The sequence below is a fragment of the Chionomys nivalis genome, chromosome 5, assembly GCF_950005125.1.
Source record: "Chionomys nivalis chromosome 5, mChiNiv1.1, whole genome shotgun sequence".
Classification (NCBI taxonomy): domain Eukaryota; kingdom Metazoa; phylum Chordata; class Mammalia; order Rodentia; family Cricetidae; genus Chionomys; species Chionomys nivalis.
In genome coordinates, this window is record NC_080090.1 from 50,830,634 (window position 1) to 50,847,797 (window position 17,164).

A 17,164-nucleotide genomic window follows, 5' to 3' on the forward strand; every position below is an offset into this window, starting at 1 on the left:
ATAGGGTCACCTAAGCAAGAAAATGCCATAAGCTAGAGCAACATTTCTCAGTGTGCTGTGTGGTCCCAAGAGACATGACTATCCCGGGGCATAAATGGGCACAGTGCTACATCCTCTCCTTCCACTTGAGAGATTCATGGTATTTCAAGAAAAGGTGCTGGTTGATTTTATTTAGCCCATGTTTAGTTAATATGCAAACCTCTTTTTAAATTATAATTCATAAATGACTTGCCCGGGAAAAAGTCAAACAAAAGAGTTACTTTAATTAAAATTTTAATTGCATAATATATTAGTTACTTTTCTGTCTATGATAGAACATCATGACCAGGGCAGCTTACAGAAGAAAGGGTTTATCTGGGGCTTGCAGAGTAATCAGAGTCCACCATGGTCACCATGGGAAAGAGTGGCACCAGGCAGGCATGGGGACTGGAGCAGCAACTGAGAACTGAGGGCTCACATCTCAGACCACAAAACGGAAGAACAAAGAGCAAACTCAGAATGGTGAGAGGCTTCAAACTCTCAAACCCACCCTTAGTGACCTACATCCTTCAGCAAGGCCACACCTCCCCAGATAATGCCGCTAACTGAGGACCCAGAGCCATAGCCTGTGGGTAGCATCTCATTCAAATCACCACAAATGTAATCTAAATCAGTGTTAAAATAATACATATTGGCACTAGAATCCTAGCCACTGAGAAAGCTAATGTTGTGTGTACCTTACTCCAGAATAGACACCCACCACAAATAACAAGAAGAAAATATGGGTGTACGTCTATAAAATGTGGTTGTAGGGAAAGGCTTTCTAACTATGACTCTCAATATGGATGCCAAAAAATGATACATTTGACTACATGCAAATAAAATATATTTATATAGAGGGGAGAAAAGCCAAAGCAAAGACAAATGGCCAAACAAAAATAGAGAAACTATAAGGTGAAAAAGACATGAATGTATGGGTAGATTGATACATATATAATGCATAAATGCAACCACATGCATATATATATATATGTATACATGTGTGTGTTCATCAAATGGCCTTAACTATGAAAATGCAATCAAATCCACCTATACTGAGAATTAAGACAAATCAAAGCTCCCTTATGAGAGCAGTGTTCACAGATCACATGGGGAGAACTTACAACTCCACTTGATGTCCATATTTTTGCTCTGAGGAAACCATGACTCTCACACATTGCTGATGAGAAAGCAGATGGGTGTTGCGGGAATTTGTCAGTGTCTAACAACACCAAGTTTGCCTTTGTTCCAAGAATCTCACTGATAGGAACTTACCTTGGAGACACACCTCCAAGTCGGTAGAAGAGAGGTGATCCCAAAGATTCTTCCCTCCAGTGCTCTTTGCAGCAACAGGCATTGAAACCATGCCCAAATGTAGGCTGGGGCTGGCATAAATGGCAGTAAACCCACGTGACGACGCACTGTGCAGCTGTTACAAAGCCTAAGGAAGAGCTGTATAAACGTGTGGGAGAGTTTCGAGGATACATCACCAGCTCTTAAATAAAAAAGAAAGAAACTACAAAAGAATTAACTATAGCATGCTACTTTTGCTGGAGAATGAGGGGATTTTTTTTAAGGAATATATGTTTATAGATATACATACTTATTGCTGTAATAGTTTTTAAAAAGGTCTTGAATTTGGAGGAGAGTACGGTTGAATATATGGGAGGATTTAGAGGAAGACAGGGGAGGGGAAACTGTTGTAATGAATTATAAACTCAATTTTTAAAAAAGGGGGAGAAAGTATGCTTGGATTTTCTTTTGCAAGCAAAACATTACTCTTAGCAGAGTGGGTAGAGGTAGACCAGAGAGAAGAGCAGAGTGGGTGGAGCTAGACCAGAGAGGAGAGCAGAGTGGGTGGAGCTAGACCAGAGAGGAGAGCAGAGTGGGTGGAGCTAGACCAGAGAGGAGAGCAGAGTGGGTGGGGTAGATCAGAGAGGAGAGCAGAGTGGGTGGAGCTAGACCAGAGAGGAGAGCAGAGTGGGTGGAGCTAGACCAGAGAGGAGAGCAGAGTGGGTGGAGCTAGACCAGAGAGGAGAGCAGAGTGGGTGGAGCTAGACCAGAGAGGAGAGCAGAGTGGGTGGAGCTAGACCAGAGAGGAGAGCAGAGTGGGTGTGGCTAGACCAGAGAGGAGAGCAGAGTGGGTGGAGCTAGACCAAAGAGGAGAACAGAGTGGGTGGGGTTAGACCAGAGAGGAGAGCAGAGTGGGTGGAGCTAGACCAGAGAGGAGAGCAGAGTGGGTGGAGCTAGACCAGAGAGGAGAGCAGAGTGGGTGGAGCTAGACCAAAGAGGAGAGCAGAGTGGGTGGGGCTATTCCAGTAGGAGAGCAGAGTGGGTGGGACTAGACCAGAGAGGAGAGCAGAGTGGGTGGAGCTAGACCAGAGAGGAGAGCAGAGTGGGTGGAGCTAGACCAGAGAGGAGAACAGAGTGGGTGGAGTTAGACCAGAGAGGAGGGCAGAGGGGGTGGGACTGGACCAGAGAGGAGAGCAGAGTGGGTGGGACTGGACCAGAGAGGAGAGCAGAGTGGGTGGGACTAGACCAGAGAGGAGAGCAGAGTGGGTGGAGCTAGACCAGAGAGGAGAGCAGAGTGGGTGGAGCTAGACCAGAGAGGAGAGCAGAGTGGGTGGGGCTATTCCATAGAGGAGAGCAGAGTGGGTGGAGCTAGACCAGAGAGGAGAGCAGAGTGGGTGGAGCTAGACCAGAGAGGAGAGCAGAGTGGGTGGAGCTAGACCAGAGAGGAGAGCAGAGTGGGTGGAGCTAGACCAGAGAGGAGAGCAGAGTGGGTGGAGCTAGACCAGAGAGGAGAGCAGAGTGGGTGTGGCTAGACCAGAGAGGAGAGCAGAGTGGGTGGAGCTAGACCAAAGAGGAGAACAGAGTGGGTGGGGTTAGACCAGAGAGGAGAGCAGAGTGGGTGGAGCTAGACCAGAGAGGAGAGCAGAGTGGGTGGAGCTAGACCAGAGAGGAGAGCAGAGTGGGTGGAGCTAGACCAGAGAGGAGAGCAGAGTGGGTGGAGCTAGACCAGAGAGGAGAGCAGAGTGGGTGTGGCTAGACCAGAGAGGAGAGCAGAGTGGGTGGAGCTAGACCAAAGAGGAGAACAGAGTGGGTGGGGTTAGACCAGAGAGGAGAGCAGAGTGGGTGGAGCTAGACCAGAGAGGAGAGCAGAGTGGGTGGAGCTAGACCAGAGAGGAGAGCAGAGTGGGTGGAGCTAGACCAAAGAGGAGAGCAGAGTGGGTGGGGCTATTCCAGTAGGAGAGCAGAGTGGGTGGGACTAGACCAGAGAGGAGAGCAGAGTGGGTGGAGCTAGACCAGAGAGGAGAGCAGAGTGGGTGGAGCTAGACCAGAGAGGAGAGCAGAGTGGGTGTGGCTAGACCAGAGAGGAGAGCAGAGTGGGTGGAACTAGACCAAAGAGGAGAACAGAGTGGGTGGGGTTAGACCAGAGAGGAGAGCAGAGTGGGTGGAGCTAGACCAGAGAGGAGAGCAGAGTGGGTGGAGCTAGACCAGAGAGGAGAGCAGAGTGGGTGGAGCTAGACCAGAGAGGAGAGCAGAGTGGGTGGGGCTATTCCAGTAGGAGAGCAGAGTGGGTGGGACTAGACCAGAGAGGAGAGCAGAGTGGGTGGAGCTAGACCAGAGAGGAGAGCAGAGTGGGTGGAGCAAGACCAGAGAGGAGAGCAGAGTGGGTGGAGCTAGACCAGAGAGGAGAGCAGAGTGGGTGGAGCTAGACCAAAGAGGAGAGCAGACTGGGTGGAGCTAGACCAGAGAGGAGAGCAGAGTGGGTGGAGCTAGACCAAAGAGGAGAGCAGAGTGGGTGGAGCTAGACCAGAGAGGAGAGCAGAGTGGGTGGAGTTAGACCAGAGAGGAGGGCAGAGGGGGTGGGACTGGACCAGAGAGGAGAGCAGAGTGGGTGGGACTAGACCAGAGAGGAGAGCAGAGTGGGTGGGACTAGACCAGAAAGGAGAGCAGAGTGGGTGGAGCTAGACCAGAGAGGAGAGCAGAGTGGGTGGAGCTAGACCAGAGAGGAGAGCAGAGTGGGTGGGGCTATTCCATAGAGGAGAGCAGAGTGGGTGGAGCTAGACCAGAGAGGAGAGCAGAGTGGGTGGAGCTAGACCAGAGAGGAGAGCAGAGTGGGTGGAGCTAGACCAGAGAGGAGAGCAGAGTGGGTGGAGCTAGACCAGAGAGGAGAGCAGAGTGGGTGGAGCTAGACCAGAGAGGAGAGCAGAGTGGGTGTGGCTAGACCAGAGAGGAGAGCAGAGTGGGTGGAGCTAGACCAAAGAGGAGAACAGAGTGGGTGGGGTTAGACCAGAGAGGAGAGCAGAGTGGGTGGAGCTAGACCAGAGAGGAGAGCAGAGTGGGTGGAGCTAGACCAGAGAGGAGAGCAGAGTGGGTGGAGCTAGACCAAAGAGGAGAGCAGAGTGGGTGGGGCTATTCCAGTAGGAGAGCAGAGTGGGTGGGACTAGACCAGAGAGGAGAGCAGAGTGGGTGGAGCTAGACCAGAGAGGAGAGCAGAGTGGGTGGAGCTAGACCAGAGAGGAGAGCAGAGTGGGTGGAGCTAGACCAGAGAGGAGAGCAGAGTGGGTGGAGCTAGACCAAAGAGGAGAGCAGACTGGGTGGAGCTAGACCAGAGAGGAGAGCAGAGTGGGTGGAGCTAGACCAGAGAGGAGAGCAGAGTGGGTGGAGCTAGATCAGAGAGGAGAGCAGAGTGGGTGGAGCTAGACCAGAGAGGAGAGCAGAGTGGGTGTGGCTAGACCAGAGAGGAGAGCAGAGTGGGTGGAGCTAGACCAGAGAGGAGAACAGAGTGGGTGGAGTTAGACCAGAGAGGAGGGCAGAGTGGGTGGGACTGGACCAGAGAGGAGAGCAGAGTGGGTGGGACTAAACCAGAGAGGAGAGCAGAGTGGGTGGGACTAGACCAGAGAGGAGAGCAGAGTGGGTGGAGCTAGACCAGAGAGGAGAGCAGAGTGGGTGGAGCTAGACCAGAGAGGAGAGCAGAGTGGGTGGGGCTATTCCATAGAGGAGAGCAGAGTGGGTGGAGCTAGACCAGAGAGGAGAGCAGAGTGGGTGGAGCTAGACCAGAGAGGAGAGCAGAGTAGGTGGAGCTAGACCAGAGAGGAGAGCAGAGTGGGTGGAGCTAGACCAGAGAGGAGAGCAGAGTGGGTGGAGCTAGACCAGAGAGGAGAGCAGAGTGGGTGGAGCTAGACCAGAGAGGAGAGCAGAGTGGGTGGAGCTAGACCAGAGAGGAGAGCAGAGTGGGTGGAGCTAGACCAGAGAGGAGAGCAGAGTGGGTGGAGCTAGACCAGAGAGGAGAGCAGAGTGGGTGTGGCTAGACCAGAGAGGAGAGCAGAGTGGGTGGAGCTAGACCAGAGAGGAGAACAGAGTGGGTGGGGTTAGACCAGAGAGGAGAGCAGAGTGGGTGGAGCTAGACCAGAGAGGAGAGCAGAGTGGGTGGAGCTAGACCAGAGAGGAGAGCAGAGTGGGTGGAGCTAGACCAAAGAGGAGAGCAGAGTGGGTGGGGCTATTCCAGTAGGAGAGCAGAGTGGGTGGGATTAGACCAGAGAGGAGAGCAGAGTGGGTGGAGCTAGACCAGAGAGGAGAGCAGAGTGGGTGGAGCTAGACCAGAGAGGAGAGCAGAGTGGGTGTGGCTAGACCAGAGAGGAGAGCAGAGTGGGTGGAGCTAGACCAGAGAGGAGAACAGAGTGGGTGGAGTTAGACCAGAGAGGAGGGCAGAGTGGGTGGGACTGGACCAGAGAGGAGAGCAGAGTGGGTGGGACTAGACCAGAGAGGAGAGCAGAGTGGGTGGGACTAGACCAGAGAGGAGAGCAGAGTGGGTGGAGCTAGACCAGAGAGGAGAGCAGAGTGGGTGGAGCTAGACCAGAGAGGAGAGCAGAGTGGGTGGGGCTATTCCATAGAGGAGAGCAGAGTGGGTGGAGCTAGACCAGAGAGGAGAGCAGAGTGGGTGGAGCTAGACCAGAGAGGAGAGCATAGTAGGTGGAGCTAGACCAGAGAGGAGAGCAGAGTGGGTGTGGCTAGACCAGAGAGGAGAGCAGAGTGGGTGGAGCTAGACCAAAGAGGAGAACAGAGTGGGTGGGGTTAGACCAGAGAGGAGAGCAGAGTGGGTGGAGCTAGACCAGAGAGGAGAGCAGAGTGGGTGGAGCTAGACCAGAGAGGAGAGCAGAGTAGGTGGAGCTAGACCAGAGAGGAGAGCAGAGTGGGTGGAGCTAGACCAGAGAGGAGAGCAGAGTGGGTGGTGTAGATCAGAGAGGAGAGCAGAGTGGGTGGAGCTAGACCAGAGAGGAGAGCAGAGTGGGTGGAGCTAGACCAGAGAGGAGAGCAGAGTGGGTGGAGCTCGACCAGAGAGGAGAGCAGAGTGGGTGGAGCTAGACCAGAGAGGAGAGCAGAGTGGGTGGGGTAGACCAGAGAGGAGAGCAGAGTGGGTGGAGCTAGACCAAAGAGGAGAGCAGAGTGTGTGGAGCTAGACCAGAGAGGAGAGCAGAGTGGGTGGAGCTAGACCAGAGAGGAGAGCAGAGTGGGTGGGGTAGATCAGAGAGGAGAGCAGAGTGGGTGGAGCTAGACCAGAGAGGAGAGCAGAGTGGGTGGAGCTAGACCAGAGAGGAGAGCAGAGTGGGTGGAGCTAGACCAGAGAGGAGAGCAGAGTGGGTGGAGCTAGACCAGAGAGGAGAGCAGAGTGGGTGGAGCTAGACCAGAGAGGAGAGCAGAGTGGGTGGAGCTAGACCAGAGAGGAGAGCAGAGTGTGTGGAGCTAGACCAAAGAGGAGAGCAGAGTGGGTGGAGCTAGACCAGAGAGGAGAGCAGAGTGGGTGGAGCTAGACCAGAGAGGAGAGCAGAGTGGGTGGAGCTAGACCAAAGAGGAGAGCAGAGTGGGTGGGGCTATTCCAGAGAGGAGAGCAGAGTGGGTGGAGCTAGACCAGAGAGGAGAGCAGAGTGGGTGGGACTAGACCAGAGAGGAGAGCAGAGTGGGTGGAGCTAGACCAGAGAGGAGAGCAGAGTGGGTGGAGCTAGACCAGAGAGGAGAGTCGGCAGGGATATATATAAGGATCTGACTTTTTCAGAACATGTGTTTTGATTTTAAAGTTGTTAATGTTTTATTATTCAACAACATTTTGAAAAATTAATATAACTCAAGGAAAATGGAGGGAGAAATCCTGACAACGTAATATGAACAGAAGCAGACAATTGGCTATCCCATGAACAATACAAGCACGTTGAAGAGAACCAGAGAAGGCTAGCTCAAGAAAATTTTGAGCATGATATTTTGACTAAAGGAAAAAACCCTGAAAGTATAGACCCCTAAAGAGCAGGTGTGCGTTAGGGTAGAATATTCGTTTGTCTTATATTGTTTTGTCTGTTTTCAAATGACCTGTGTTTGTTGCAGTTAGCATGGTGGTTACTTTTTGTGAGTTTGTAACCCGATCCCCTGAGGAAAATGGGAGCAGGCTGCTCTTTGTCAGGAGAGAGTTACTAATGAGAAAAGACAGAGAAGACAGTGAGCACATGGTGCAGGAATCAGCCCGTGCTTCTGGTTAGAGACGAGTAGCCGTCAAATGTTTCTAGTAAAGAACCAGATAATGAACATTTAACCCTGTCGTAGTAGACAGAAGCAGCCGCAGACATCCCTGGAATGCAAGCATGGCAGTAATCTGATGAAGCCTCGTTTGTGGACACTGAACTTTGAATTTCAGATAATTTTCATATGCTGTGAAATATTATATCCATTTAGTCATTGAAAATATAAATGGCTAAATTAGTTTTCATAGTATACAAAAACAGATGTGAGATAGACTTAGCCCATGGGCCACAGTTTACAACATGATTGGCGGACCAATTGATTAATAATGTAATGAAGTGGTTTCTAAAAATCTTAGTAAATGAGATATAGAAATCTTTGTAGTCCTTTTGTTATTTCTTTTTAAATTTGATATTTTTAACCACAAAAGGACCATATATTGTCCACGCCTACAGTAGAAAGGAAATAAGATCAAGTCATTGGTCCAGCATTCAAATGGGAACCACAATTCACATTACCTAAATCTCCTAGACCAAGAGTAGGACACACACACACACACACACTGTAGAGAGTCCCTAGTCAGAAATCAGAAATGGGAAGAGGGTCTTCAGATGATACCATTCTCCTGCTCACCTGTTTTTTAACACTTTTATTAAGAAATGAGGTCCCACTGGGCAGTGGTGGTGCACGCCTTTAATCCCAGCACTCAGGAGGCAGAGACAAGCAGATCTCTGGTTTGAGGCTAGCCTGGTCTGCAAGAGCTAGTTCCAGGACGGAAGGAAGGAAGGAAGGAAGGAAGGAAGGAAGGAAGGAAGGAAGGAAGGAAGGAAGGAAGGAAGGAAGGAAGGAAAAGGGAAGGAAGGAAGGAAGGAAGGAAGGAAGGAAGAAAGAAAGAAAGAAAGAAAGAAAGAAAAAGAAAATTAAAAAAAAAAGTAATGAGGTCCCTGGGCTGGTAATTTGTATATGACCTTATGATTTTCTATAGTACGGGAATTTTTTGGTACGATATAATTAAATAGAGTAAATAAAAGGTACTTATCAGGAAATGTCCCATGAGCTTGAGTGTCTCTGACAAATCCTCTTGGTGTCCATAGTGTGTCACTATGAAATTCAATTGCACAACATGCTCACCTCGCTCACTTCAGCCACCAAAATCTAGGGACAGCTGTAAACAATGACTGAAAGTCTTTTACAATATTACAAGTAGGAACTGAGGAATTTTTACATTAAAATACCTCTTCACCAGGAGAATAGTAGCTTGTAACTATGCAATCAACTGAGTATTCTGCATCTCTTACCAGTTTAACTCTGGCAAGACCACATCCTCACCTTGATTTATCACCGTAGGTAAGGCCACAGCACAGGCTTCCTTGACCAGAGTATCGCCACTGAAATTTGCTGTGTGATAGCTCTGTACCCAGATCCATGACAAATGGGCTCGGTCTAAATCTGTAAGCAAAACTCTGAAACATTCCCGTCTTTCTCCTTCCTACAGGTCGAGTCCAGCAACATGAAGTGGCCAGTCTCTTACTGTAGGGAGCAAAAATCTGGCACTAGTCTGAAAGCTGGTGCTCTTCAGCTTCTAGTTAGAACTGCTTCCCACTGTAGATTAAAGAAAGTATAAAATACTTTAGAAAGAAAATATTGCCATAAAAGAAAGGGGTAAACAATATAGGGTGCTAATATCCTTACAGCAAGTATGATTGACATCAGAAAATCCTTTCTATTTCCCTACCTGCCCACTTCCACCTAAGCAGCTCTGGAGCAGGTTTAGGGATGAGATGCTTCTGATTCATGCCTTCTAGACAGCACCACTTAAATTGTACTGCCTAGGTATCTGGTGGGGGAGGGGTGGGGGGCAAGAGTCTATGAGAGAGAAGGAGGAAGGGAAATAAAGGTGGGTCCACACACTCAGGTAAAGGACACTGTCATCCCGGACACATCACACGCGATTGTGTCAAACTTTCTCACCCAGGATCAGAAAGAGCATCATATCTCTGCTGGATTTGTTTTGATTTGCTGAAACGGTTTCCTTATGGGGGGAAAGTGTTCTACAGAATGGTGAGGTGGTTTGGTGGATAAAGGACTTGCCACCAAGCCTGAGGACTTGCATTTGATACTGGGGACCCATAGCAAGGGAAGACGAGAACTGACCCCAACACATTGTCCGCTGAGCTCCACACACACATCATATACTGTCAGGGACCAGCCTCGACAAAAATACCACTTGCCAGAGTAGGGGCAAAGAAGACACGTGAAATATAAAGAAATATACGAGGACATGTGAAAAATAATAAAACAGAAAACTTAGAATTGTACCAAGAGGGAGTTCCAGTGATTACCGAAATCATCTGCGTTTAATTTTCCATACCCTTTTGTACCCAATACAACAGGGGGAAGATGACAAAAGACTGCTTTAGCTTGATACAACTACAGCTAAACAGTTAATTTGCTTCAATACTTTGAGGCATCAAGTCCTTAGCATTCTGTTGTTTAGGCAGTGAACCCACCGTAGACCAAGTATCCTGAAGGCAGCCACTCCCAAAGTCAAACCCGCTATTTCAAAAGAAGGAGCCGAAGTATTTGCTTGCACTTCCTGATCATCTGTCAGGGTGGAGTGGACCTAGCTGTGTGTGCCATCTTAATGTCAAGAGAACAAGTGACCACATCCTGATTTGGGATGTGCAGCCCTGATTGTTGTTAACAATTGAACAACTTCAAACTCTCTGACCTTTAGACAAGGTGGAAATAGGCTCACATTTTTTGGGCCTCCACAATATACACACAAATAAATTTTTTAAAGGAAACATACTACATTTTCTTTGCAATAATAATAAACTTGTAATCGTGTTTATCACTTTTACTTTTGAGATTATAATGCAACTCATTTCCCGCTTCCCTGCCTACCTACAAGCCTTCCCATATACCTCTCCTTGCTTCCTTGCTCTCTTTCAAATTCATTTCAATTCTCTTTTTTCAAGTGTTACATGCATATATGTATTTGCATATAGATTCCTAAATATAACCTATTCAGTCTACATAATCTTACTTGTATGTATGTTTTCAGTGCTAACTATTTGGTATTGGATACCCAATTGATATGAATAGAAATGGTTATCAGTTTAACTTGTGGAAATAATCAAGCAGCTCATTGGTTAAGTGATCAACTCCTTATTAACCTCATCACAAAACTGAATATTAATTTCTCAACATTTTTCTTCCTGGAACATGAAGGAAGACAAAGTGTCTCTTGTAAACCCCAGAGAAATGAAAGCCAAGGGGAACTTTCAAGTCCCTGCATGGGGTTGTGGCTATGTTGCTCACCTGCTCTCTTTTCTCCATAGAGATTGGTTGGACATGCTGAGCCCACCAATTGTCCCTCCCAGTCAGCAGCCGACAGAGCAGCCCCAGGAGTCCTCTGCAAGTGTGAGCATGCAAGGTAAGGATACAATAAATGCTATGCAGAAAAACATAAAGGTGATTGATGTGCTACAAATTAAGAACATAGGTTACTCGGAGATGTCACTGCCTTCACACTGACCTCACAGACTTGCGCATCCAAACCTAGATCACCTGCGCCTTATCTTTTAGGAAGTTCTTCACTAAGTAGGTTGCAGAGAGGAATAGCCCCATTCTTCTGAAAGTTCACCCCAGGGCAGGACACAGTTGTAGGTGTGTCTTTGATGCCTACATCAGCCCTACCTGATTTCCAGCTATACCAGTTCCTGCTATGTGACCACTGTGAATTTTATTTGCCTGCACCACAGTGTGCACAAAGCTCCACATGCTACTTTCTTGTAAAGATTCAGTGAGGTGTAATATTTGAAGCACTGAGAACAGTGACTGCCAAATCCCTGCAGCTGATCTGATAGGAATGCAGTCCAGGGCTCTCGGAACACTGGGGTGCATCCATGTGCTGTGTGGTGGTGTTTTGGTCAGGACCTCACACATATGACACCAGTTTGCAAAGGTTATAATGGAACTAGGAAATTCCTCCTTCCTGGTTCCCTGTCATCCATCATCATCACACATCACAGCAAGACACATTGCCTTTGTGGATTGCTAATATAAATAACCCGCTGGACCACAAATAGGTAAAAGTATAGCACATTCTCAGTTTTTTGAGCAACTGCCATACTGATTTCCAACGTGGCTGTACAAGTTTGCACTCCTACCAGTAATGGAGGAGTGTTTCCCTTACTCCACATCCTCTCCAACATAAGCTGTCATCAGTGTTTTTGAGCTTAGTCATTCGGACAGGTGTAAGATTGTAGTGGAAGCTGTGGGCTGGCGTTCCTGCCACCCAGCTCCCAGCTCCCAGCCGCCTGGCTATCTTATGCCCCAAAATAACAACACAAAAACTGTATTCTTTTAAACACTGCTTGGCCCATTAGCTCTAGCCCTTACTGGCTAATTCTCATATCCCGATCAGCCCATCTCTAATAATCTGTGTAGCACCAGTCTTACCGGGAAAGATTCAGCATGTCTGACCTGGTGGCTTGCTTCATCGTGTCTGCCCCGAGAGGAGCTGCCCTGCATCTGAGTTCACTTCCTCTTCCTCCCAACATTCTGTTCTGTTTACTCCGCCTACCTAAATTCTACCCTGTCAGATGGGCCAAGGCAGTTTCTTTATTGACCAATGAAATCCCACATCATAAGATGTTGTCTCAAAGTTGTTTTGATTTGCATTTCCCTGGTGGCTAAGAATGTTGAGCAATTCCTTAAATGTCTTTCGGCCATTTGAGATTCTTCTGTTGAGAATTCTCTGCTTAGGTCTCTACCCCATTTTTGAATTGGATTATGTGGTATTTTGATGTCTAGTTTCTTGAGTTCTTGTTATATTTAGGAGATCAACCCTCTGTCAGATGTGGGGTTGGTGAAGATCTTTTCCCATTCTGTAGGCTGTAGTTTTGTCTTATTCACTGTGTCCTTTGCCTTACAGAAGCTTCTCAGTTTCAGGTAGTTTTTGGAGCCTATTCCCTATAGTGGGATGTCATTCTCAGCCTCAATGCAGTGGGGAGGGGCTTGGCCCTGCCTCAGTTGATGTGTCCATGGAAGGCCTTGCCCTTTCTGAGGAGTGGATAGGGGGAGAGGAGGGAGGTGGGGGAATTGGGAGAAGGAAAGGAAGGGGGAACTGTGCTTGGTATGCATAATAAATAGAAAAATTTTAAATAAAAAATGAAAAAGAAATATTTTTCTCAAAAGAAAAAGTATGGTCCGTATACACACAATACACAGTGCACCACAATAAACTGTTAGTGATGTGTACTTTCTCTACTGTGCTTTCATCATTGTTTTAGAATGTGCTCCTACCTACTAAAGTTTTTACTGTAAAACAACATGCCATGCTAGGCCAGCAGCTTCATCTGTCTTCTGTGTCCTGCTTTTTGATCCCTTCAGAAAACACATGAAGTGATTCAGCTGTGCCATCTTAGCTTACGTAACTTAGCACACTCTATGACACTCCCACAACAAAATCCCTGCGTTTTTCTGTCTCACTGCATGACCCCATTGTGGAATGACTTTGTCTGTACACATTTTCCTTAATGCAGAGAGCAGCCTTTCCCTAAAGTGAGGCCATGGCATAGTGCAGAACAGTGCAGTCTTCAATAGAAACCTGGAATGAAAATTCCCTCAGCATTCATTCTCTGTGATGGGGAAGTTGTGAAGATGAACCAGGGGGTTTTAGTTAGGAGCAGGGATCCTGGATGTCAGGAATGGTTGAAAGAGGAACACTAGAGAATCTCTGGGCTGGAGAAGAAAGTTATCTGCTTAGCTTGAGGACACACACCTGCAGTCATAGCTCTTGAGAAGCACAGATGGACAATCAGGAGTTGGAAGTCATCCTCAGCTGGTACTACATGAGACTCTGTCCCCAAACAGAAGCAAACAGAAAGAATCTCCCGTGAAAACAGTGGATAAGAGGGCGGGGGTGGGAGAGAACTCTACTTCACTCGAGTGCATAATTGAAGTGATAAATGACCTCCAATTGGACTCTCTGGGGCAATTTTCAGAGTTGAATTTTGAAGATGGAAGAACAGTACACCTAACGTTTTTTTTTTTAAGTGAAACTAATATAAATCGCTCCAACAAAAGTGCCGAGTCGCCTGTCCCCTGCTGCCCAGCTGCCCCAGGGAGGAAGTGGAGCATCCGTTTTTCTTCAGGTGTGGAGGATTCGTGTGAGAGCTCATATATCTGACTTGTACTTTCTGGCTGCCCGAGGGATGGAGATGTCTCTGTGATTTACTGTCTGAAATAGATTGTGCCCCTCAAATTGGGAAAGTTTTTAGAGGTGTACATTCATAATTACTTATAACAGAAAAATAGGATCTTGGCTGTCAGGAGGAGACCTTGCTGTGAGGGCACAAATAATACATTATGTTAAGTGTCCAAAATAAACCACAGAAACCAGGAGCATAGTCCTTGAGCAAAGGCACGAGGTATATGTATTAGTGATGAGTGGCCAGAAGGGTGTCTTCAGCTCACCACAACACAACTCAGTCTGGCAGGGAGAGCTATATGATGCTGAAGGTAAACAGGACTAAGGACAAATTTCACAGACTCGGGGAGCTGTAGCAACATGCTGGCTCGGGTTAACCAGATCAAGGGCGAGTACTCCTGCCTGTCACCCTCAGAGTTCATCGCCCACTGCCCTTCTTCTTGGAAGCTAATGTTTCCTGTCTGTTCACCATCTGTGCTATGCTTGACTGGTTTGTAGCTAGTTAATACCATCAAAGCTACTGTTTCCTATTTGTTTAATCTCTCCGTGGGGACAGTGAGATTTTAGGCAGCCTAGCACAATCTGTACTTCACTGGTGCACTGAGATAGGGTTTCCATCCAGTCCTATAAAACATTTGCCAAAGAAAAATAATGTTCATCTCACTAGAAGAGGGAGGCCTGGCAGCAGTCATGGGGAGTTCATCCTGGGTTTCCGTTGCCATTCAAATGCAGTTATTGCACCTAAGCCCTCATACCGCCATTATGGAGCAGATATCAAGAAAAAGACTTTCTATCTCTGGAGAGTTCCTGATCTATCAGGAAAAAAAAAAAAAAATGAACCGTCTCCAGGGCTAAATCAGGGCTATATTTTTAAGGACACACAGAAAGAATAAGGCTTCTGGCTACTGTGTCAGCCTTGGACCTGCCCACTCTTTTACCCCTTCTTACTCAAAATGGTGAACCACAGTTGATGAGATCCAGGGCAAGGCTGGGCCCAAGGACCAGACTGCTACAGCCAGGTCTCTGCATGTAACCTGCTACTTTATGGCCTGCCCAGAATCTTACGGTGATGCCAGTGTTCTATTCAATCTGCTCTCTCTCTCTCTCTCCCTCCCTCCCTCTATCAAATCTTGATTTGTTTAATCATTTATTCTTTTTCTTCCCAAGTGGCCTCAGCATGCATGAGCAGAGACCGCCAGTTTGCTGACCCAAGGACCCAGGTCCCTGTACGGTTCCTGGCATTACTGGGGTCTCCATATTCTATGCAGAGCAGTTCACAGAAACGTAAACCTGGGTTTGCTTCCTCATCCCGCATTTTATACATCTGGAAGACTTCTGAAATTCAAATATGAAATGGTGGCCTTGACACTTTATGTGTAAGTGGTGAAAATTCCCTTCAAAAGAAATCTCGCGCTGGGTGGTGGTGGCGCACGCCTTTAATCCCAGCACTTGGGAGGCAGAGGCAGGCGGACCTCTGTGAGTTCGAGACCAACCTGGTTTACAAGAGCTAGTTCCAGGACAGGCTCCAAAACCACAGAGAAACCCTGTCTCGAAAAAAAAAAAAAGAAAGAAAGAAAGAAAGAAAGAAAGAAAGAAAGAAAGAAAGAAAGAAAGAAAGAAAGAAAGAAATCTCGCACAGAACGCCGGTGTAGAAAAGAGGTCAGGGGAGACTAAGTGTCTCGGAGTCCTGCCCTGGGACTCTGACCAATCAGCAAACTGGTTCAGTCAGCCCATTGTTTGCCTTAACAGGTAATTGGCTTACCAAAAATCAAATTTCCAGACACAGCCTGTGGGCTTCCTCCACCTCAGCTTCTCTGTGATAAACCACTATATAATTTATAAGTGTGTGTTTTGTTTTGTTGGTTGTTTGTTTATTTAAAGTAGGAACCACGGAGAAAAGGGATCATTCATCTTGACACTTCTGGGACAAAAATGACAGCTAATGCGTGATCTTTTTGTGTTCTGGGCCTTTGTGTATAGCCTCTAAAGTATGGTACTTTTATCACCCCCATCTTCCACATAGTCCTCTGGGCTGTGCAGCAATGCACCGGACCACCTCATCTCCTGCCCCGAAGGAGCAGCCAGAGGTAGCCAGCATGATGACCTGACTAATGTGTAATCTTAGAAAACTTACCCAAGCCATATAAAAGGAAATACATGAGTTACATCTGGCCCTGGAACCCCAGGATCCTTTCCCTGCCTTATTCAAGAGGAGTCAGTCCCAGGCAGTTCTGCCAGCCTGACCATCTCCAGTATATAAACACCGCCTTAAGTGACCCATGCACCTGGTAAAGCCAGTGCTGTGTTCACAGACTTCTGTTCTGATCCTGCCACCTACTGTAGGCAAACTGTCTGGCTCTTCAGAGTTCCTCCTAGGCTATAGAACACGTGTGGATTATCAATTACCACAAGCACAAGTGCCCTTAACACTTCTGAAAACAGTGTTCTCTCGGAGCCTGTGTGAAATGTAAAATGGGAAGTGAAGATTTCAGAACTTACTCAAAAAAACTACTGAGCTGACCTTTGGAAAATGAGCCGCACTTTGCGGGAAAAATGGCTGTCAATTTGTTTTTGACATTTGTTCCTTTGCAGGTATGACCCTTAAATTATTCATGCCTACCAGCCCCAACATGGAATAATAATCAGTTCCTTCTTCAGCCTGTAGACCTCTCCACTGTTCACAAAAACCAGAAGGAAGAAAGGCCTTCCACGGGGTTCGGGACATAGTCAGAGTCTCAAAAATAACACTCCTGCTCATTCTTACGGCAGCGTCTCACAGACCGCTTCTTTAAACAGTCATCAATCTCCCACAAGACACAAATAGGCAGCAAGTGCTTTTTGTATGCAACATCCAGATTACTGGTAAAGAATTCACAGAATCCTCAGGACTCCTGTGGCCAGCCAGTCAGAGCGGGGAGCTGGCTGCCTGCTCCCCATCAACAGATGTGCTCTTTCATAGTTCTGTTTACAGCGACACAATGGCTTCACACTTAGCAGTCTGGGTCTCAGAGTTCTGCCTCACCGAGCATCCATGGTACCTGGTGCCTACAGCGATGTCCAGGACATAGTAAACAGTCCAGAAAGTTCTGCTAAGTAGATGAGTGTTGACACCGGGAAATGTGAGCTAGCCTGTGGGTTTTCTTAGGATTTATTTACAATGCAAAGCAGATTACAGATGCGGTGGTTGGTGGCACACTGTATCATCACAGCAGTGAGCAGGCGCTGTATAACAAAACCCCTGTCCTTTTTTTAAAGGTTAATTGACTTTAATTTCAGTTCCAGAATCACAAACGTATTCTGTCGGGGGAGGGGGCAGTAATAATCTTTGTTTTTTATAGGTTCCTTGAGAATTTTATGAGTTTTGATCATATCCACCCTTCTTCCCACAGCTTCTCCCAGATCCACCGCTCA

General features: G+C 47.5%; 2 protein-coding genes across 4 annotated transcripts in view; both read left to right on the forward strand.

Moving 5' to 3' along the window:
- Cfap20dc (CFAP20 domain containing) overlaps window positions 1-17,164 on the forward strand; it is a 299,498-nt gene that overhangs the window by 193,957 nt on the left and 88,377 nt on the right. For all 3 annotated transcript variants that reach the window (XM_057769705.1, XM_057769704.1, XM_057769706.1), the window contains one exon: window positions 10,878-10,972. In XM_057769705.1, coding sequence (XP_057625688.1) covers window positions 10,878-10,972 — 95 coding nt within the window. The remainder of the gene's footprint in view (window positions 1-10,877; window positions 10,973-17,164) is intronic.
- The window catches only part of Fam3d (FAM3 metabolism regulating signaling molecule D), a 108,854-nt gene continuing 102,590 nt past the window's right edge, over window positions 10,901-17,164 (forward strand). Inside the window, exon 1 of the mRNA XM_057769707.1 lies at window positions 10,901-10,972. The gene's annotated coding sequence lies outside the window, so the exon portion shown is untranslated. The remainder of the gene's footprint in view (window positions 10,973-17,164) is intronic.